General features: G+C 40.3%; 1 protein-coding gene across 1 annotated transcript; it reads left to right on the top strand.

Moving 5' to 3' along the window:
* The first annotated feature begins 353 nt into the window (after positions 1-353).
* LOC126383138 (vasoactive intestinal polypeptide receptor-like) lies at positions 354-23445 on the top strand. Its single transcript, XM_050033579.1, has 13 exons — positions 354-539; positions 2064-2157; positions 3212-3325; positions 10701-10810; positions 10929-11026; positions 12222-12351; positions 14516-14669; positions 15668-15728; positions 19408-19474; positions 19559-19650; positions 19869-19998; positions 20605-20646; positions 20796-23445. The coding sequence occupies exons 1-13, from the start codon at positions 483-485 to the stop codon at positions 20985-20987; spliced, it is 1341 nt and encodes a 446-aa protein (XP_049889536.1). The 5' UTR covers positions 354-482; the 3' UTR covers positions 20988-23445.
* The last annotated feature ends 43 nt before the right edge of the window (positions 23446-23488 follow it).

The following is a 23488-nucleotide window of genomic DNA, read 5'->3' as shown; positions in this document are numbered from 1 at the left end:
ACATATTATTTCAGCCAGAGTTATGAAATAAATACGTATATGGCATTACAAAAGAGTTTTGTGACATAGCCTGCACGATAACATTTCTGCTTATCACAAATAGGCTATAGAAAACCAAACAATTGAGTCAGACATGTTCTTATTTGAATTTACGTATACAGTAGTCACCCTCTTTCTTTGTAACAGTGTGTTTACGTGCTTATGTATTGACGTTCACAGATGATCTTTCATTGGTTACTTGTTGGTTGTTCAAGGTAAAGCTCGAGTGGGAGGAGGAGGAAGAGGAGGAGGATTTCAGGAGCGGAACAATTCTCTTCACTCAGAGCGCAAGAACGCACAGAGTCAGCAAGGAGACCCAAACCAACCTGCGGCGGATTATCACGACACTCTCAATTCTTTCACTTATTTAACCTATTGTTATTATTATTTTACCATTTAGCCCACAATCTATCATTTTTAAAGGATCAGCTGCTGTAAACGATATGTTGGAAGTTTCAAAGAGCATATTCATCCTTCTCTCCTGCGTGTTGCTGGAACCTGTGAGTATATTTAAACACTTTTGACTTCTCTCATGACTTGAACTTGCACTCGTTTTCACCTTTGCGTTAGTTCCTTGCCTAATTTGGCAACGTGAGGTTGACTACGTAGATCTTTCAAGTAGAGCGTTGCCTTCAAGTAGCTATAGGCCAAAGTTGCTGCGCTCATCGGTGCGCTTGTAAAGTAGTTTTGGGTGCAGTGCGCACCGATTTGCCTCATTGAAAAGCATAGATTTGGCTATAAAGGGTGCGGTATGTAGCCTACCGGTTTGGTAAGGTTCTCATCATCATGGCTTTTGTTATTAAAGACAATTTAAAATAAATATTTCAACTTTTTTTGTTTAGGTTTTTAAAATCAAGAATGAGTTCCCCTCCCATCATCACAGCACCAGTCTTCTCACTTCAGTTTCACAGTCCGCTTTGTGTCTTAGTGCCTTTTAAAATGACATTTGGCACCAAACAGTTGGGCCAGACTGTGATTGTTTTTCAGTGACATTCATGTGTTTCTATGTCTTACCTGATCTCTTTTCATGACTAAGGTCAAGGTGAATTACCAGGAGAAGTTACAAGGTGCGTGTTGGTCTACCAACAAAGCACCGTGGCAATGACCTCTTTTGTTAGTCTCTATAATCTCTGCTCTCCAGCATCCTTATCCATCACTGTCTCCCGCAGAGAAGAATGTATGATTCATGCTGGTCAAAGCTTATTGAATTGTATGCTAGTTTTTGTATCTGCATTGAACTCATTCACAGACTGTCTCAGTGCCTCAGTGTTGAAAATGAACTAAAGGAAAAGATAGGTTGTTATTGCTACTGGGGAAGGTAAGAAAATAATGATCACGGTGATGGAGAGCAGGAAGTTTTCTCCTGATACTTCAATGCACACTGCTTAAGGCAGCACTGATCCATCACTGACAACATATTCCCCAATCAAAGTCCAGGGGTGCACTCTGGGTGAAGTAGCACAGGAGGTGCTGCGTACCCTGAGGCCTGAGATAAATCAAAACTTAAATGAAGGAGTCACCTTGTGTGGCAGGGAGAGGCTGGAGTCATATGGCTAACAATAGCCACATAGTACCAGTCTGATTAATGCCCACAGAGAGGAGACTCATTCACCTAAGTGACAGCAATAAATCTTGTAGTCCTGCAGAGGGTGTGCATATTCTGTGGTGGTGAACCCTCATGGATTTAGCTTCATGATGAAGATTTACTCCACGTCTTCCAAACACGCACATGCAAATCTGAGGAATATGATGGTTGAATCACAGCCAAAAGATTGATTTTGTGTCAGCCATGTGTGTCGGGGTGGAGAGATGAATGGTAGCCCAGGTCAGCTCATCTCAGGAAGATCCCAGTGGAGACAATAGATGTGTTTTCCTTGACATGTGAAGCACTGTTGAGAAAGCGCATGCTGCATAACTCATGCAGTCTTCTACGCTTAAAAGACAAATAATCTGCGACTGACACTTTCAAATGTCACTGTAGCCTGAGAGATATACAGAAAATGTGCAAAATGTTCTCTTTGCAGGTGTTTTCAGTGCAGAGTCAGATGTGTGACATGGTGAAGGAAATAGACAAGGAGAGGGACCTGTGTGAGGCTCAGCTCAAGAACAGAACGACAGGTATGTAGTTTTTATTTGTGTTTGACATGCCTTTATTCTGCTTTATCATTTGCTTAATCCACTGTTCTGATCGAAGTGACACAACGAGCTCCAAAGACAACAAAAGCTGTTGAACCCTCCTCTCTGGCTTTTCATTTCACCTTGCATGGCTGAACACTGTTTTTCACGTTATGCCAGCCTCTTGTCACGTGTGCCTGTGTTCAATTTCAGAGTAAACTGTCTAATTGATCACTTTTTGCCTCACACGTTCATCAAATGCCACTAAGAAAAATGCAACAGTGAGTGGGCAACAATGAAACTCACTTAGATGATTTGTTGTTTCAATTTATTGTTGATGAAGCTGGAATTACATGTTGCTAAGTGGGGTGTTGCATCCACACAGCACGCAGCACATAATTATTTTCTACAGAGAGATAATCGTGCTTCATTGAGCCATTACCTCTGTGTGTAACCAAAACCTCATTCATCCTAACTACATGTATCAAGAGTCTCTGTTTACTTTCACACGATGAAAAAGTCATTAAACACTCATTATGTTTGTTTTTTTTTAATTTAGATATCCTTTTGCTCCCTATAGATTCCAGCAAATCTAAATGCTGCCTAATCCTCAGGGTGATGATGCAAATATCACCTGGTTAACTGATTTTTCGTAACGATGAAATGAGAAGTGCCGTGGCCTCATTCCGCATCCTGAGACCGAGTGGACAGTCACAGTGGTCTGCTGAATTCAAATAACAGTGTGTAAGGAAAAGGACGGGGAGCTGTTTTATTAGTCATGGTGGCAGGGTGTTAACTCAGGTCATCTGCTGTTATGAACCCAGGGCTGTAACGACAGCCAACCGGAGCCAACACATTTTGGCTGCCATGGGAACGCCAGTGCGCCACCTTCACCTGTAGCAGGTTGCTGTTTGTCACTGCGATGGAGTCATCTCGCAACAGCTGAACACATACACTGTTAAGAAAAACAGTTATGTTGTCACCTTGGTGCATGCGATGTATCCATGTTTGACAAATTACGAACACACCATTGTTGGCCTCTCTCTCTCTCGCTCAGGTTGCAATGGGACATGGGACAAGATCACCTGCTGGCCCAGTGCCGATGTTGGAGAGATGGTCACCATTCCTTGTCCCAAATATCTCTTCTACTTCTCCAGGGATGTTCCCATACGTAAGAATCTGGTTTTTAAAGAAGGTTGTGTGTGCGTCTGTGTGTGTGTGTCTGTGTAAGAGAGAGAGGATGGAAATGGGAGGGCAAGCAAGTGACTATAAAGATTTCTTTGTGTGATAGCCAACAATCACATATGCTTTTGGGGTCTTTGTCAGAAAGTAGTCATGCATCAGTCAGTGGTCTCATGGCCCTTCAAGATGGTATATAAATGCAAGAACGAAAAACAAATTTAAGCAAATCTACAGCAACACCTGTCACACAGTGGTTGAAATAAAAAACAGAAAGATAAATGTTTCGTCAATAAATATACCAATGAGCAGACTGTGGCAAATGCTCAATAACTACTTAAACATATCCCTTATTCTTTTAAATACCTTAGTTAAAGCTGTTTTAATCAATATTTTTTTTTGACAAAGAATCAAATAACTATATGTAATGTGAAAAAGGGGTCACTCAAAGTGACAGACCCACAGAGAATTTTCACTCAGTTTTGCAGATCCTTCTCAGTTCTGTGGAACGCTTTAGCGTCTTTTAGCTCATTGTTTTGGTTAATGGCCCACAGCTTTACTATTTTGGTTTACTTTAATGCTCTCATTAGGTTGTTTCCAGCTGCAGGCATATGTTTTCAGTGAAAATAGATATCTGTGCACTACATGCTCAAACAGACACAGACAAACAAAGTTAGCACCTACTCACTGAAGATCAAAACTGAGATTAAAAGAGAGTTGATCTTTACGTTGTTACGTGTCTATTTGATGTTTAAGTAAGCAACAGTTCGCTACATGAACATTATAAGTTGATATCTCCCTGATCACATCTAGTACGAAGTCCTGAAACATAATCGTGTATATATCTTCTTTGAAAATGTCAGATTATAATTACCTCACCTCACTTGTTACAGATTAGTTCTTAAACAGCCTATACATATTACACCAAATATTATACTCATTATGCCATTCCTGTTGATCTATATACTTCTTTTATCTAAAGGGTGCATATTCACAGAGGAAGGAATTACCTATAGGATATTTAAAAGAATGACAAAGAGTTTCCAAACATGCCGTGTCGTTGAGTCTTTGGAGTATAATCATGCTCAATATTTGAGACCAGAAATAGGAACTACAAAGTACACTGAGCATTTTAGTTGCCATGATGTCACTCTGCCCAATGATCACCTGTTGTTTCTATCTTTCCTGACACCCCATCTCATATATCACAAAGAACACAGCAAAACTGAAAACACATGGCACAGCTGAGTCATAAAAAGACAAACAACTTCTCATCCCAGCACTGTCCACACATCAAAGACGCATTCTGTTTATTTGTCCTACTTTTGATCTATGAGAAGCCTCGCAGGGAAGCTGTAGTGCTAGTAGTAATTAGGCATAAGGGGAACCACTCCCTTGAGGATTTACTGGATGAATTGCAGTGTGTTTGTACAGAGTTTCCCGTATATCTCCATTTGTTACTAATTAGTACACCGAGGCTCCTCATTGTGATTATGCTGGAAGAGTTGATTAAGTTGTTTGTTTGTATTCGGCTGGCAGAGAGGCCTCAATTTCACCTTGATGTCTTGAGAAATATTCCTTTATTGGAGTTGAAGCAATCTGAAATTAGCCTGTAAAAACCCAGGTCCCTAAAGCTGTTCTTGTCAAAATTGTATTTTATAGTAACAATGGATCCGATGGCTGTATGACCCATATGTCAGTTAGTGACATACCCACAAGAAGTATGCAACCTTGCAGTTATTCTGCTCTATGGCACTTTTTAGCCTTTTCAGCATATTATTTCGGTTTTCCTACTGACAAACTTTCACCTTGTTTCAAGATGCAGCTGATAGCTTTTTCCAGCAGAAAAGTTATGATAAACTAAGTGTATGCTACCTGCCCAGCACCAAAAGACAAACAGACAACTATAGAAACTAGCTACAGCAGCACAATAGCATTTACCACGGTGTAGTGTTCAGCTGCTAGAGGTGAGCAAGTTATTTTTTGTCAATGATTGACGGAGGCCTAAACAGAGCTTGAAGGTTCTGTATGCGATATTCAAAGCATTAATACAGCAGCAAAACACTATTTGCTATGTAAAGATCTAGTGGAGTAATGGCTGCCCAGGCAGACAATAAAGTCACGCTACCTCTATGTGTTGTAATCTGAGTTTTTCTGTGGTTTGTTGTGGTAAGCTGGTCCGTTGGCTAGTTCATTGCTGCTGCTCTGCACTGCGTTCATACGGCTGTTAACGCTGATATCAAGACGGTGTCATAGTGGAAGCATAGCGCCAATCCTGATTGGTTAATAACATTAGTTATGTCAGCACTGTTGCTGTTGTTTGCCGCTGTTTAGGGGGTTAGCACTGTCAGTGGTTGGCCATCAGCTCAGCCACCCACATGTTGAGAACAGTGTCAAGACAACTCATATGCACAGCCTAAAGTTCCTTCAAAGAGGAATTAATTTTGGACTCACATTCACTAGATGGCCAGAAACATGACTGCAAATTTTGCTTTGTGTTAGCTGAATGCATAAGTATACAATTGTTTGCCTATGTTTATTTATGTTATATGTTGGATTGCATGTAATGTGGTCTGTCATATTGTACCTGTCCTTGGTTGTGTGTATGACACCTGACAACTGTTACAAACTAAACCCAGAGACGTGCTGTGCTTTGAACAAGTATAAAGTTGCTGGTTTCAGTTGTAAGTGATTGCAGTGCTTTTATACACCTGAGTGCCTCTGCACACACGATGAGGGGGTCCCTGCCCCTGTAATCTGGCCTATATTTTCCCCCATAATATTCAGGACATGAGAGGAACTCAAACCGAGGATTTATCATCAACATGTGAAGGCTCAGTGTGGAGGAGAAGGGTTTTCTGGGAAGCTGTGATGTGACCCAGATGGGAGGTAGTCTGACCTGAGAGAGGAGAGCACTCCAGGGAAAAGAGAGAGGGGACACATGAAGAATCGCCAGATTTGTGGGGTTGAAGGCAGGAGAGGTATATTTCACTGGCATGTCACAGTGAGTTCACAGAATCAAGGGACCCGGATGAATCAAAGGGGCCTTTAAAGAAAGAGATGGGATTAGAAGAGGCCTGTGCTGCACCGATGTGCTTGATATCAATTATGCAGTAAATCAACAAATCAGTGCAGGTCTCTGCTGGTTAAACCTGCTCTGCTCTTAGGTCAAGTAAGGAGGACATAATTAAGGGATGATGATGAACGGTCTGAGAATCAGTGCATTGTAAATTACTGCTGTAGTTGGGTAAGAACCTTTTGCTTACAAATTTGAGCATTACAGAAACTAAGAAAAACAACCTTGTTTGTGTGGCTTGACCCGCTGGGCATTTGAAAGATTATTCATTTTATTTTAAAAAGGTTTCAGAACTCTGAGAGGTTGGAGACGGAGATGTATGATATATACTTTTGTAGAAGTTGCCCTTTTTGTGCATGGAGTCAAGGGTGTAGGTTTAATTTCAACATTGGGGGGTATGTGTATGAAGCAAGGGGTTTGGGGCTCTTCCACTAGGAAATTCTTAGGAAGTCTTAATTTCTTGCATTCCTGTTTTTTTTTTGGTTTTTTTTTCACCACAAAGTGCCTTCTCTGTATTAATTTATGGTGGAAACTTATTTCTTTTTCTCCATCAAAATAAAAGTCATCTGGTACTTTCATGTTCTAAATATTGAAGGAGACGTGTCCCCTGCATCCCTTCCCAAAATCGACACTATATTTTGCTTATTATCAACTTATTCACTGTCAGTCACTTGTGAAAGACTCAAGTTATTGACACATCCCGAGCCATTCATTTTACAAGCCTCACACACAAAAAAACAAGCATTACGAAACATGGCGCCACACAGATTCAGGGCCAAGTCATAAATTTAGTTGAGATAGAGTTTGCCATTCTCATGAACTCTTTACCTAGTAGGTTTAACACAAACACAAAGTCATTCATCTCTTTCAATAACACAGGCGACTCAACCGCTCTGCAAGCTCAGAGTGCCTGGCTGTCAATGCCATAATATTCAGCTCAGCTGATGCTAATCATTGTATGCTAATATGAATCTTCCTCCAAGATATCATTACTGTAGGAAGGATAAAGTATTTCACTATACAATGCTGAAAGAAAAGCCAGGTTAAAAAAAGCCTCGGAATTAATACAATGATGGGGTGATTAACTCGTTTGAGCTCTCCTCGTTGTCGTGCATGACACTGAAAATCCTTGCAGTCATGTTTTGGGGGGATGATGAAAGCATTCTTCTGGCAATCCCTCAAACAAGCCAAATCCAGTGGTGGCATGGGCTGAAACAGCAGGGGCTTATCATCGCCTTTGTGTCTTGTCATGTTGTTTGAGGAAGCTAAGCCTCCGTCTTCTCTGCAATACGCCACTCAGGTATTTGTGAGCTGACCATATTTTGATGCCAAATACATTCTAAGATTTTGGATTGTTGGTCATTTCCCAACTCGGTCTTGATTTGATAGTGGCTGTGCAACGATACGGTTGGGAAATGTGAGGAATGTCCTACATTTAGATTTCTACAGCAGCATTCAGTACAAGGATACATTTGACGTCAACACACGCAGCTTCCTTTCTTCATTGACAGGAAAGGAGGTGAGGAAATGCTACGAATAAATATTACTCAATAAGAGACTGAGATGTCAATCTGTGCTTCTTACTGCTGGTTACAGTTTCAGATATGCCTCATGAACATTATAAGAAGGGGGTTCAGTCTAATTAATGAATAGTGTCTCATCTGAACTTGATACATTTTCTTTTATTTGGAAAACATTCTATCTGAAAAAGCCAAACTACTAATTATTGCTCTATGTTCTGCCCAACATCTGCACATGTAGCACTTTTTAAAAAAGGCATATGATCCAATGGTAAAAATACTTTTGCAAAGGATGCTAATATGCATCCTAATTTCTTAGATTTGTTATTTGGCATTTTAGCCTCTTTTCACAAATGTTAGCGACAGACAGGGAACATGGAGATGAAATGTAACAAAAGCCCCTGATCTTAACTTTCAGGCCATCACAAAGTAGCTTTTAACTGCTTAAGTGATGCACACTTACTGAAATAGCTCTTTGAGCCTTTACCTTGGTCAATTTCTTTAAAAAGTCTGTTACAGAGTACAAAAAGAGCATTAATCTGATTTTGCTGTTCCTTTGCTAACATAAATAATACATCATTTTTCTTTTTGGTAAATGTACTTACTGTGCAGCTGTCATTTACTGAGAGGTAGCTGTGCATATAATGCAAGGAAGGGAGAAGGACAAGACATGAACACACAATCCGATTCACTTTTTAATTTGTTTTTTGTATCCATTCATTCAATCTGTACTATTTGTTCTTCTCTACTCTACAGAGCTCAAGCCAGCTATACAGAACATTAGCAACCTTTAGCCTCAAAGCTCTACTCTATTAAAAAAATTAAATTAAATTACTAGTTAGTTCCACTAGTCTACTGAGGTCCGATAGTACTGTACTCATAGAAAAATAGAATTCTATTTCTATGGCTGCATTCTGCAGAACTATACTCTAAACTCTAGTGTATGGCTTAACTCTTTGAAGCTCTATTCTACTGAGCTCTAATCTACTGAGGCTTAGTCTACCCTACTGAGCTGCACCTTACTGAATTCTATAGAGCTCTACCCTGCTCTACTGAGCTGTACCCTACTGAGCTCTGCTGTAGTGTAATCTACTGAGTTTGAGTACACTGTACTATACTGAGCTGTAGTCCACTGAGTAGACTAAAGTAGCTCTACTATACTGTAGAGTTGGTCTCTGTAGAGCTCTACATGGCCTGCTGAGCTATGCTCAACTAACCTCTTTGTCCAGTGGTTCCCAAGTGGTGGTTCACCGGCCCATTCTGAATAGACCGCAATTCACTTGAAAATGTGTCAAGTTTGTAAAAAACACACTTTGTTTTGAAGTACAGTGAATTTTCGGCACAAAGCTTTTGTTTTGAAGTGCCGTTTCCTGCTATAGAGTGAGTGACAGAAACTTGACGAGGACAGCAAACTTGCTCGATGACATGGCTAAACGCAAGTATGAATATATTTATCTGTATGGAGCTCTAACCTACTAAGCCCTAGTCTACTGAACTCTTCTCTACCAATCTACTGAGCTCTAATTTACTAAGCCCTTGTCTACTGAGCTCCAATTTACAGAGCCCTCCTCTACTTAGGTCAAACCCACTGAGCCCTAGTCTACTGAGCTCTAATCTACTGAACCCTTGTCTACTGAGCTCTACTCTTCTGAGCCCTAGTCTACTCAGCTCGAATACACTAAGCCCTAGTCTACTGACCTCTAATCTACCGAGCCCTTGTCTACTAAGCTCTACTCTTCTGAGCCCCAGTCTACTGAGCTATAATCTACTGAGCCCTGAGCTCTGCTCTACTGAGTGATAATCTACTGAGCTCTAGTGAACTCTAGTCTACTATCCACCTTATTCCTTAGGGCACTACTGTAGAAATGATTATGTGCACAACTTCCAGTGAGATAGTGGAAGTAGCAGTAAGCTAGTTAGTCCCATAGACTGTCTGTGGTTAGTCCCAGTGGCTACTCTTGGTGGCTAACCTTGGTGGTATCATGGGGGCTAGGAATAAGGTGGATACTGTACTGTATTTTACTGTTCTCTAGTACGCTCTAGTCTACTGTACTATACTGTATGCTAGTAAGCTTTTGTCTACAAAGCTATACAGAGCTCTATTCTTTTGCTCAAGTATACCGTACTGTACTCTAGTGAGCTTTACTCTAGTGTACTGCACTGTATACTCTAGTAAGCTCTAATCTACTGTACTCTACAAAGTTATACAGAGACCTACTCTTTTCTACAGAGCTCAAGTGCAGTGTGCTATACTGTACAGAGCTCTTCTCTAATCTCCTCTCAGTTTAAAAATGCCCTCATCTCTCTTAATGGTCACTCTAATGCACTTGGACCTTTCACTTCTGCCCCCATTGGGCAGGCCAGAGCAAAAATATCTCTCTGCTCGACTGCTGGCCTCCCCCTGTGTGTATATTTGCAGTCTGAGGGTAATTAAGAAACAGATGCAAATACACAAGGGGACGGTCCTGGCATGTCTGAGCTGGTGGGACTACTGATCTCCTTTAGACATTCTCTCCATTTTCTTTTAGTATTTGGAAGTATTCCAGTGAGACACATACACCTCGGTGTGACATAATTAAGTGTGAGTAAATGTAGGAGAAGTTTTGCCTTGTGGCTCATACAGCCCCCCCCCCAACACACACATATACACAATATCAAAATTATGATTATAGAAATAATGAATTCTAATTGATACTTGAGTTGTATTCTTGCAAGAGTAATTGTACTTTTTAATTAATTCTGATTATTCCCTCTGCCTCACTGCTCATTAGGTAACCTGTCGAAGATCTGCACTGAGGACGGCTGGACCCCAATTAGCATAGACTCATACATAATGGACTGTGGATACAACCCCAACAACACCATGGATGATAATTCCTCGGTATGGCAACCAGAGATCAAAACTTCTCCAGCCCCATGTTGTAACTGCTTCATTTTCAATGTCAATCTCAGTCCAGATGAACTGTTTTCAGTAAGCATAACTGAATGTGTTTTTGCAGGGAGAATTCTTCGATGCCATAAAAGTGGGTTACACCATTGGTCACAGCGTGTCCCTCATTTCTCTGACAATCGCCATCATCATACTGTGTCTCTTTCGGTAAGCAGATCCATCAAAATGCCACCTAATGTCCCTCTGTAAAGACAATCAAACACCTTTTTCCATCATTTAGAGTGATAAAACCCTGTTGATCTCTCATTTCACGTCATGCTTCCTGCATTTTATAGAGGCTTTACAGTGTTTTTCACACAGTAATGTGACTTAGCCAGATTTTGTGGGACAAGTCGTCCAAATTTTACATTATCTGCTGTTGCAACATTTCTCAAACAAAGCGGTCAACTGCAAGCAGCCATAAAGTCAAACCACTTAGACAGGCTGCTATTATTCACAGCATGCTCCCTTTTGACCTTCAGTCCTGGGGTTGCAGAGAAAAAGCATGTGTGTGCATGTTGGCATGACACAGCACTGATCATTAGAACACACTTAGGTGGCTGGTGTGTGTGTAGCTTCTAATAAACAGCCCTCTCTGTTCAGTTGGGTGTGTTTGCAGGAGTGTTTATGTGTTGCGGGCCAAACAACAAGGGATGTGTTTACTTCTCGAGGTTATAGAATGCCAATGGTTTGGACTCTAGAGCAGTGACACAGGATGTAAACAGCATTTGCTGCTAATGTTCAGCTGCAGACGCCGTGTTCAGGCAGCTGGTTGATGCTGTGTGTCATCGCACCCGTCCTGCTGGGATCACTCGCCTGATGGGTTTACACAATTCACCCCCAATCATAAGCTCACTGGGAAGGCATTTGTTTAAGAACACCCAGGAGAGAGAATTTACGTTAGTGACATTTTCTCTGCAAAAACTCCTGATTTGTTCTTGTTTACCTCTGTGCTGAATATCAGCGGTGTTTCTGCCTGATAAATGTATCTTTTACTGGGAAACTACATCCAAGTATGAAACACACACATAGCCTTCCTTGAAAATTATATGTAGCTTGACATTTAAAAAACAGCGCAGTACAGTAGGAGAACATTACAAGTCAATATCTGTGTTCATTAAGTGCTTATAATGACTACCCTTCTCAGCTAAAATACACATTCTTTCTGTGAATGTTTGCCCCTTAAGTCTGTGGAGTTTCTGGTGGATATTTTGTGTGCTTTGGTGCCATGAGCACAGATGATTTTCAGGATAGGTCATGTAAACAGCTCATATTACATCTTTAATCAGATGGAATTCATTAAGACAATAATGCTTTTCCTTTTTTTAATTTAGATCATCTGTTGATCTGTCCTCCTTTGCAGGAAGCTGCACTGCACAAGAAACTACATCCACATGCATCTGTTTGTGTCTTTCATACTGAAAGCTGTGGCTGTTTTCATCAAGGATGTGGTCCTGTATGATGTCGGGGAGACGGACAATTGCCAGTCGCCTGTGAGTAGGCTGTACACTCTCCTTATATCATCTCACTCACCAACATGTCCAACAAAGCCATACATTTTATTGATCTTCTCCCCTGCAGAAACAAAATTCCTGCATCATAGATCAAGTTAACTCGTCCACCTGATGTTCGAGCAGCAGCCGGCTGTTAGTTTCTGTCCTTAGCTGAGGCAAACTGTGTCTGTTTAATTACTCACTCAGACTTTACTGACTTTAATGCTTTGTCTCGGAGTTTACCCAACGTGTAAGCGCTCAAGTGCTTGTGGGTGTAGCAGTGTTTGCCAAGTCCCTTCCACTCCTGAGAAGACGTTTCCTCATTAATCTGTCCAGCAGGATGTTGTGAGAGGTCCTGTTTGCTGAACATTAAACCTGAACCACAGAGAGCTTTGTCAATAAGTCACATTCAGAGTTTTGATATCTAGTTTAAATCACTTTGTCTTGACAGCATGACCATAGCAATATTATCAAAACACCATAAGTGCAGAGTTAAGATAAGGAGTTAGATAAAGCTACTGGGTTACAGTTTCATATAATAAGGCTATTTTATTTTAGATTTGATTGATCAAGTTGCCAACGTCAGTGGTGTTTTGTTGGGTCTTGCTCCAGCTGAATCAACGGCTTTATTACCTGAGAGGATTAGATCTGCTGTAAATCACCTGCTTTACAATCTCTGAGTGCTGATTGTTAATGCCTGAGTTTATAGATTCCTCTTCGGGGTGCATTGACTGTTCTGGTACAAACACAGCTGTGAACCCTCTCAACTGTTTTTAAACATAGCATTTGAAAAAAAAAGAAAAGAAAAAAGTTTTGTTGAAAGTACCGTATTAAAGGGGGACTCCACCTATTTTACACATCATGATAATTACATCATCATTAAAAGCACTACTCAGCCCTGGAAAAATACTTGTATGAACCCTATTTCCCATAAGTCCTAGACACCATTGGTTTAATGTCTTCTGCTCAACAGGACAGATAGTGCAGAACATTCAAGACATTTTTATATAGCAGAAATACCACAAAGAAGTTCATGGATATGGAAGAAACCGAGTTACGATGAAACAAGCTAGAGTGCAGCCATAGTGGTAACTTTCCAGGGGAATTGAGGCTGTTTATATTAATAAATCAGTCATGGCTTATTAGTCAAGATCACAGAGGTTTTCAGGCCGGGGCTGTGGAGTTTAAAAGTCATCAATCAAAGATGCTTTCCATTTGCATCATAGGAAGTATAAGACCCCCAGTGTCTTCTGGGCTTGATGCTTGTTATTGACTAAAAGTCTAGATATCTTAGTGAGTTTCTTCAATTTTAATCACTCTTCTTTTTTTTTTGTCTCTTAAATGAGTCCCCTTACTTTAACACACGATTCACTGAAGTGCCCCTTTAAAGTGAGCCTATATGTAACATTTGAAAGACGATACAACACAAGTTTCTTCTTACAAATAAAGAGGTGAATGTATCAGCAGTAAAAGCAATGCAAGCATGCAATCGTGTTTTACCTCTGCAGCTTTACTTGGTCTGATAGGAACATGCAATGGTAGCTAATGGTAGCAAAATGAAGCTAGATATTTCTTCATGAGCTAATTTGCTTACTTTAGAATCTTCTCTTCATGTGTTACTGTTATACTACGTTTTATAGATTACCCTTACCATATGATTGTCTCAGGGGCCGTTATTCAGGAATAGTTATATGTCTTTAAGCTGTTCAGTAACTGTTTTGTATCTGTAATGTTACATTCAGCCACTAAAAACAGTTATCTTCCTAATGCACCGTGAGAGGCTTTAGATATAAACATTAACATGAACCTTAAATATACTTTGATTGCAGATTTAATCAGTCTAAGAGTCATAATTATTATAATCAACACCAGCACCAGGTAACCCCTGTAGAATTGTGTCTAATTATATTGTGCTCATATTAATTGTGATAATGACTGTCTCCTCACTGCTGCTTTTGGTAAGTGACTTGCCAAGTCTACAGAATTGTTTTCATATAAGTGAGTCATTAATTCTAATTTTAGAGTAATTTGCTAAAAACATTCTCAGTGTAGCTGCGTCCACTGGAGACCAAATTTGTCTTCGTCATCTGAATTGTAATAGAATTGCATTTATTTACATTCACTTGTAATGCAATAAGCCACTGATGCCCTGGTTCTCCTGTAGGTGAGCTGCAAAGCAGTGGTGGTCTTCTTCCAGTATGGGGTCATGGCGAGTTACTTCTGGCTGCTGGTGGAGGGCTTCTATCTCCACACTCTGTTGGCAGTTTCCTTCTTCTCTGAAAGGAAGTACTTCTGGTGGTATATCCTGATTGGTTGGGGTAAGTGCCAGCCTGTGTGCCATATGTTGATGAATACAGATAGCTCATTTGTGAAGAGATTTGATGCATCCATTTATCTGAAGTGGTAGCCAGAAGTCGTCAAAAGCCCATCAAGTGACAATCGTCAGGCAACCTGAATGTCTGTTTTGTCTTTACTACAACAGCCACAACATACATGATAATATGTAAATTAATTTATAAGTGAGGTTTTATACATGCATGGGAAAGTGCTATGCCTTACCATCTGCATATGAATGAGTCTTGCTGCCAGTTTTAGATTAGCAGCGGCAGGCAGCTGCCACTCTGCTCCACTGTTATAATTCAACCTAAGCGTCCTGCCATGCTTTTGATGCTCTTGATAGAAGAATTCCACCCCAAACTAAGACATCACAAAATGTAGACTTGAACTTAATATTTTTAATGGATAGCTAGATTTGGCAATAAGGATTTTCTTTTGACAGGAAAGAGTATATCAAAATACTTATAAAAGTTTCATCTTAAAAACATGTTGGTCCTATATTTTCATCTTCCAAGCACTTACTTTGGCCTTTTGGTCCTTAATTTCCAGTTTCACTTGGCTTTGAAATGTATATTCAACAACCATTCCCCAAATTTCTGATGGTCTTTTTTCCATCACAGCAATAAAGTAGCTCTATAAATAGGCCTGAAATCTTGTGTTTGCCAGCAGGAAAATGGAAACAAGCCTGTGACTTTCCTGCAGATACCCAGGATGAGCCAATATTGGCACAGAGCACATATGAGTCTAGTTAGAAATGATAAGCATTCCCAAAATGCATTATTACTTAAGCTATAAAACTATCCAAAAGATTAACAGTGTACACATGCTCAAGGCTCACCGTCATATTTGGTGGTGTTGAGTCAGTGTGGCGTTTGTTTGAACACAGTGGACATAATTAATAGTTTCTCTCTGTGTCATAGAGATCATTTTAATGTTGAAATGACTTACAACAAATTCTGTTTATGTTTCTTGTTTGCAGGGGCTCCAACTATCTTTATCTCAGCATGGGTGATTACAAAGGCTTATTTAAATGATCCTGGGTGAGTTATCATTCGTGTTTGCTTTAATCTTGTTGATTAGTGTTACTTATCAGTACAACTGGTTTGAATGATATACATTTACACACTCAAAATATAATGATAATAGCTGGTCTCAGTGGAGTGCTGAGGTGAACAATTAATCTACAGCAGGCAAAGTAGGCTAAACACTAAGACAAGAGCTGAACATTTCATGGCTACACTACCTTACAAAGTCAAAATGCAGTAACTACATATTTGTTCAAAACTGGGTCACCCCTATGTTCCTAGCGTCCTATGTCCCAAGGGCATGTGCCTCTTGGTATAAACCAGCATAGTGAGAGATTGGTAAGGGCCACCTTCACAGTTCAAATGGCAAAAAATTAAGGGAGATGTGTCAAATGTGGTTTGAATATTAGAATTCTATACAGCCACTGTGAAGATATCAGTGTCTAAAGTCAAGAAAACTGTCTTGCCTGCAAATCTGAGGGCGTAGGTTTCCAAGGGTATAACATCAGTATGGCCATAAGCTGTAAAAAATTGACCAAGGAAACATACTTTGAGTATTTGACCTTCGGCAAAACATTGCTGAGACCAAAATAGTATATTAAGCTAGAGCCCTGGGAACTGAAATGTGCTCAACCATACAGTTTGGCTAGTGGGCTAATGTGTTATTTCTTAAAAAGAAAAAATAACAAATTCATTGTCATAGCAAGAGAGCTGTTAAGTTTAAGTTAGTTAGTGAGGCACAGCTAGCCTTAGCCAAATCTACCAAGCCCCCTGGAACAGCACCGGGTTTTGAAGCCAACTGAACATAGTGGTCAAATGTGGAACAACAGCCGGGTCCATCACATGATGCCATGGGACCTAAAAAGACTTTTTTTCAGTAGACTTACCTGGTGAAAGACACAAATCATAATAAATCAGTGGATACATTTTTTAAGTGTCACAATTTGTATTTTTTCGTCAATGGTCAGCACCTCTCCAACCCTGGTGTGCGCTCCTCCTCTCTCTTCACCCTTAAGTGTCACAACCCCCACAAAATGACGGTTGAGATTTAATCTATTCGGTATGATAACATTTTGAAAGTCTAAAAGAGCCGCACAACTAAAGGCCCAGACACACCAAACTGACACGTCGCCTGCATCACCGCAAAGACTACAGCCAACAGCCAACCGGCGCATACGTTTTGCACCTGCATATGAGGAAATAACTCTTCACAGCAGCAGCAGATGGCGGTAGTCTGTAATCATCATTTAAAAGAGAATCCAGAACACCATCTTGACGCTAGTTAGCCTGTTAGCACATTAACAATGCAAACCAATGTTGAACAAAGAAAGCATATTCTGCGCACCAGTTAACAATACCACAAGCCATCACGAAATGTTTCTGCTAAAGAGCTCAGTGGTTTTAAGAAAAATAATCTTGACTTATGTAACAAGTTTGTTTTTTGGTCTCACTCCCTCTTGACTTTAGCTGTTTGTTTATGTTCCTCAGTTCCATAAAAAAAAAAGCCAGAGAGCCAGAAAAAAAGCTGACAAGGGCCAACGAGGGCCAGTGTTGCGGGACACACCACAAAGAGTAGAGCGATAGACACTCAAAGACAGCTCAACATTGACCAACAGCCAGCTGCCGTCTTGGTTTTTCGGTGCTTAAGTAATTTTATCACTATTCAGATTAGCAGAAGGCTAAACCAGAAGCTAACCACTCTGCCCCGCTTGGCCGGCATATGTCTTTTGCACTTGCTCTATGGGCCCTACAATGTGGAAGGTTCAGGTTATTTCATACTGGTTACCAGTATGAAGTTACCAGCCCTGCTAATAGCTAACTAGCCTAGCTTAGCATGGTAAGTCAACCTCTGGCTCTATTGGAATTTAAGTGATTCAGTGTGGTTATGCTACTTTGAAATCACATATGAGAATATATTAAAGCAACCCTTACCTTTCTTGCATTTCACACAGCACTTAGAAAAAATTTGAACATCCACAACTCCCACCTCCCTCCAAAGTCCTATCCTCCTCCTCCTCCTGCAACTCCACCTCCCTCCATTACGTCCTCATTATAGACGTAGGCGTTGGCGAGGTAACGTTAGATACACGGAAGAGGAGAGCGAGTTTAATGTTACAACAAAGACAGTCAAACGCAACCCCAGAGTTTTAAAACTCAACCGGAGTCAGTGATGACTGATGAGTTTTAGAATAAGGTTACAGTGCTAACGTTAGATAGTAGCGTTAACGTTACTAGTAAGTGGAAACGCACAAGGAAGATAACGTTTATGTTTGAGAGGCTACGCTACAGTAGGCTAACGTTAGCCATTAGCAACTGGATGTTGTGTTGTCATAATGTTATGAACTGAACTGAACCAGCACAAAAACGAAATGACATTTTGAATACCCCAAGCAAACAGAAACAAAACATATAAAAACGATTTGTGCAACATATAAGAAAGAACATATAGTGCAATAGTAAGATGAAAAGGGTCGACATTTCACAGTCAAAAACTCCACATCCTGAGAGCAGAACTGGGAGATCCTCTTCACATCACAGCACCATGAACTGTTTGTGTATACACCATGGAGCTTACCAGATGATGCTGCCGTCCTGTCTGCTCTGTGTAGTGTTAGCCCCGTTAGCTCAACACTGGAGTCTGATATGTTACCATTCATCCATGTCTCAGTGAACACAAGGACACAGCAGTCCCTCACTCCTTGGTGAGTGGATCTCCATAGTCGGATGTAATCCATTTTTTCCCCCACTTCTGCGTCCTGTCACAGTGCTGCCGGCGTCTCCCCATCGGGACAGCTTCAGGCGAAACCACGGTCATCTCAGGGCTAGCTCGACGTAGCAGGCCAAGCTTGCTACACATTCTGAGCTCTCTTGGTTGTAGCGTTAGATCTCTGTAGCAGTTTCTGTTAGAAACTCGCTACTGTATTGCACTGATGTATTTACTTCTTGTTGCATCGTTTCTTTCTTTTGCCAACTGATTTCCCTGTTGGAGCGGCTGGAGGTGGAAGCGGTGGTCCGCATTTGTTTGCTTTTGTTACAGAGAAAAGTTTATATCCACAAGGGTCCCTGTCACTAGTTTATATCCACAAGTGTCCCTGTTATTAACCTGTTTGTTGTCTCAGACTCAGGGGTGGAGGGTGTGGGGGGTGGTTACGCGAGCGGTTACGTCAGTCAGAGGCCTCCACGTGGGGAAGACAGACAGGACAGGAGAAAACTCCGACCAATCATTGCATTCGGTCCGAATGCAATGATTGGTCGGAGTTTTCGTAGAACCATATGAGAATGGTATAATGATGAGTTTTCATCTCTGGTGGAATTCATTTACATTTTAGTGTGCCATCAGCGTATTAATAGCATTTTAACCTAAACAAAGAAAAGTGTAAAATTTCCAGAAAGGTAAGGGTTGCTTTAAAATCTAGATTAATTCATTATACAACTTAATTAGTTAGAATGGACAACAGAGTTGAAAGAGCACATTTTGTTTGTTAATACTGTGATTTTCCTTTGCCATTTAGATTGGCCTAAAGTAGCCTCCAGTTTGGCTGACTAGCCTCAAAACTTCATGTCTTTTCTCTCATCTTCAGTGTGTCTGTAGTTACTGTTTTCTGCCTTTGTAACAAAGTTCAAGAGGTTGTTCTATCTTAATTTATTCTTTGATTGCTTTGAGAATTTGTTTGTATTTACTTTCTTCTGACAGATGCTGGGAGATAATAGACGACTGCCCTTGGTGGATCATTAAAACACCCATTTTAGTTACCATACTTGTGAGTCACGGCAAGTTACATTTCATTAACAGCTGAGCTCTTCATGATGCAATCACAATAATCAGTCTTTTACTATTTCTGCAGGTGAACTTTTTCCTCTTCATCTGTATTATCCGGATTTTGCGGCAGAAGATGAATTGCCCTGACATCGGGAGAAAGGAATCCAATCAGTACTCGTAGGTTTTCAGTGCAGAATGGCAACATCTCTATCACAGCATGGGTTACAGTCATTTCTTATCAGGTGACACTGAATAAATTATTTTTCTGCCGATATGTTGTTGGCGGTGAGCAGTCGTAGCTCTTGCATAGTGACAAGTACAGCCTTGACTCTAGCTTTTGTGGGTTTTAACAAGGCTGAACACAAACCTTATTTTTGCTTTTTCTACTTTTTCAGGAGACTGGCCAAATCCACTCTGCTGCTAATACCTCTCTTTGGCATAAACTACATCATTTTTGCCTTCATCCCTGACGACATCCACCCCCAAGTCAGGATGGTGTTTGATCTTATTCTTGGGTCATTTCAGGTAATGTCACGTAACAGCATGCAAGGTGTTAGCTAACAGTCTGTATGCAACCTTATAACTTTCCAAATGTCAGACAGAAGCAACACTACTGATGAATTAAGGGATTTAATGTACCCAATCTGTATCTTGGCTTCTACAGGATTGCCACAAATATGGCACCAGATAGAAAATCGACATGATCTTTTGATTCCGTAAAGTTAGATGAAAACAGCTTGGTCACATGAAAACAGTTTGTCTGATTAAGCAAGTGAATGGTTTGTTTAGTAGACATGTTTAATTTTTTATGCCTGAATAATGAGGTTGTTGATTTACTGAGTATTAAATTGAATGTGAATGCTGAGAGCCAAGTGCAATGATGGAAACCTAGCGACGGAAAGTATTCTTAATTTATAACCATTTTAGCTGAGAATGATATCTCCTGGGAACATTTCCCAGAGATCTAAATGATGAACCTCCTGTCTAAGGCTGAAGCTGGTCATAATCTTACTGTCATTATTCATACACAAGCATTTTGAGTGTTTCCCCAGCTGTACTATCAGACTTGTATTTCTTTTCAACAACAGCTCTAACTGGGCAGTACATTTTATCTACTTTTCTCTTCTTTAGGGTTTTGTTGTTGCAGTTTTGTACTGCTTTCTGAACGGAGAGGTAAGTAAATTCAAACAGAACAGCTCTCTAAGATGTTTACTTTCCTTTTACGTCACTATTTCTCATTTTTCAGTACCCCTTTCTGCGTTTCATGCCCTCTTAACGCCCCCTCTTCACCCTGTTTGTCTACCTCCTCATCTCTCCTGCAGGTACAGGCTGAGATTAAGCGCAAGTGGCGTAGATGGATGCTACAGCGGTTCCTGGGTGCTGACACTAAGTACCAGCAGCCCTCCATAGGCAGCAACGGCAACAACTTCAGCACCCAGATCACCATGTTGGCAAAATGCAGCCCCACAACACGCAGGGTGTCTGAGTGTCAGGAGAACCTCTCTGCCATCTGAGACCCATCTACAGTTAACTCACCTCTCTATTCCTATCATTGGGTACTGAATTGTACACTCATGCACTGTTGCAATGCAGTTTAGTTGGTTACTGAAGGGTCAATATGTACTAAAATGTACTGAAGCTAATATTTGTTCATTGTAACTTTATCCATCACCTATCAAATAATGATCAGCTGTGAACAGATGTGATCTGTGTTTTTCTTGCCAGGGTGCAGAGGCATCTGAAACTACTTACAAAAATACAGCACCTGTTAAGTACAACGGGTATATTATTATCTTTACATGAAGAATTAATTTAAAAACAACATTTTGACAGACTTTTGTAATGTAGCTTTGATCAGGAAGGAACTGTTGGTTGAAAACTCTGACTGGCACATATCTGACATATGAGCTAGTCTCACACTGATAGATAGGCGAACAGATTAGTAAAGCTTTGTTGAGATCACATGATCTGTCAGTTGTTAAAAAATCAACTCTCAGAATGACATAAACAAAGTCTTCTATAATGAACGCACTCCATAATACTGCAGGAAGAGGGATCTTCATGGCCACTCTGTGAAATAAAGGGAAATGGAGCTCTTGGCTAGAGTTTTCCATCTGATGTTAAGCAATAGATGGACAGAGCCAGAGATGAGCTGTGTCCTATAAGAAGCAAGATGTTTATTAAAAGGGTGTGTTACACAAGAGGACTCCAAGCACTTAACCTAATAGCCCATGTTGCTTAGGGGACCGATGGTAACAACATTAATGACAGTGTCAGGCTGTCATGAACAGTAGTCACAGAGGAGGAATCTATAGCATTACCAACATACTGGATGTTCCTATCCTGTCTATGACAGTTTTATACGGGGCATACTCTCTGCTGAATTACTGCCGGATAACATTCCAGAGAAGACACTAAAGCTCCCGCTTGTGAAATTTATCTCAGATTACAAAGGCTTTTAGTTTTGTCTGAGTGCACAGTCGCTTTGCAGACCGTCGCTTTTACTGTTTCTGCAACTAATGGACCAGATGTATTCCATTATTAGTCCACAACACACAACATTGTGAATAAATATGTGGCAACACTGATTAACTTCCATTAACTGGATTGCATGGACAATTCATTTCATTGCATTGATTGTTAGCTTTCTATTATCTTTTGGTCTATTCTGCTCTATATTTACAGATTAAATAGATATTATTATTGTTATTGTACCATATTGTTTTTTAGTCATGCTAGCACCATGGCCATTGGCCGCTCGGCCCACCACTTTGGTCAAGATGGAAATATCTTGAAAGTGATAGGATGGATTGCCATGATATTTTGTACAGACATTCAATGTCCCCAGAGGATGAATGTTAATAACTCTGATGATTCTCTGACTTTTTATCTTGCACCATCAGCAGGTCAAAGTTTCCACTTAAAAGTGAAATATGACACTATCTACTGCATGGGTTTGGACAACCTACATTCATTATTCCCTTTATTCATTCAAATTACTTTGGTGATCCTTGACTTTTCCTCCACTGCCATCATTAGGTCGACATTTGTGGTTTGGAATGACATGTCTCAACAATTATTGGGTGGACTGGTGTGAAATTTAGTTCAAATATTCATGTTTTAAACCTGGATGAACTGTAAAAAAAAAACAAAACAAAAAAAAACTATGCCTTAACTTTTAATTTAGCATCCTCATTAATACTGACAATATCATTTATGATCAGTGACTGCTGAACTAATGACATTCTCAACAGCTTCAACTATACTTTGAGTATAGCACTAATTAACAAATGCTGGCATGCCAACAAACAACAAACATAGACCCTTTAGACATCAGCGTGTTAACATGTTGTCATTGTGAACATGTTAGCATGCTGGCATTAAACTCAAAGCACTGCCTCACACAGATGTTAGCTTGGCTGTAGATTGTTAGTCTCATTTGGTGTAATAGGATTTATCGAGTTCAATGACACCCTGCATGGTATATGTTATCCTCTGTTTAATAATGCTGTCAAACATTAATTTGAGGCCACCTCCTGCACAAAAAAAGACATTTTCAGACATTAATTTGTACAGTGACAGTGTCACATTTCATGTGGGAGTCATGTTTGAGTTTGATGTTTACTTTAGTCCCCTTTCTTCTTGTACCAGTGCGTGCAAAACTGAAACTAACTGAAAGTACCTCAGACACAGCTGTTATGTACCATGTGAAACTGTAAATACGGCTGAAGAATTGGGTTATGATGTATTTTGTGGTGATGACTTAATAGTACTCAGGTGTCAACTGGAAATCGATGTTTACATTTAAACGTTCCTCACTCATGCCATGTGGTAACGTCACTAAACTGTCTCTTATTTGTTGCCATGTATTTTTTGTGTACATATGGTGTACTGTATAGTATGTGGAATCAGCTGTAAAGATGTTATTGAACAATATGTCAGATGAAGATGAATTAAACCATTTGCACTGTGGAGAGGCCCTCTGTGTCGTTCCAACTAAAAGTGAGACACGTCA

Source organism: Epinephelus moara, chromosome 21, assembly GCF_006386435.1.
Source record: "Epinephelus moara isolate mb chromosome 21, YSFRI_EMoa_1.0, whole genome shotgun sequence".
Classification (NCBI taxonomy): Eukaryota; Metazoa; Chordata; class Actinopteri; order Perciformes; family Serranidae; genus Epinephelus; species Epinephelus moara.
Note: the sequence above shows the minus strand (reverse complement) of the source record. Positions and strands in the feature narration are given on the sequence as shown.

Bases quoted from the DNA above. Each gene is read 5' to 3' on its own strand.
- LOC126383138 (XM_050033579.1), top strand. From the start codon at position 483: ATGTTGGAAGTTTCAAAGAGCATATTCATCCTTCTCTCCTGCGTGTTG. The intron at 11,027-12,221 runs GTAAGCAGATCC...CCTCCTTTGCAG, and splicing joins ATCATACTGTGTCTCTTTCG to GAAGCTGCACTGCACAAGAA. The intron at 14,670-15,667 runs GTAAGTGCCAGC...TCTTGTTTGCAG, and splicing joins GTATATCCTGATTGGTTGGG to GGGCTCCAACTATCTTTATC.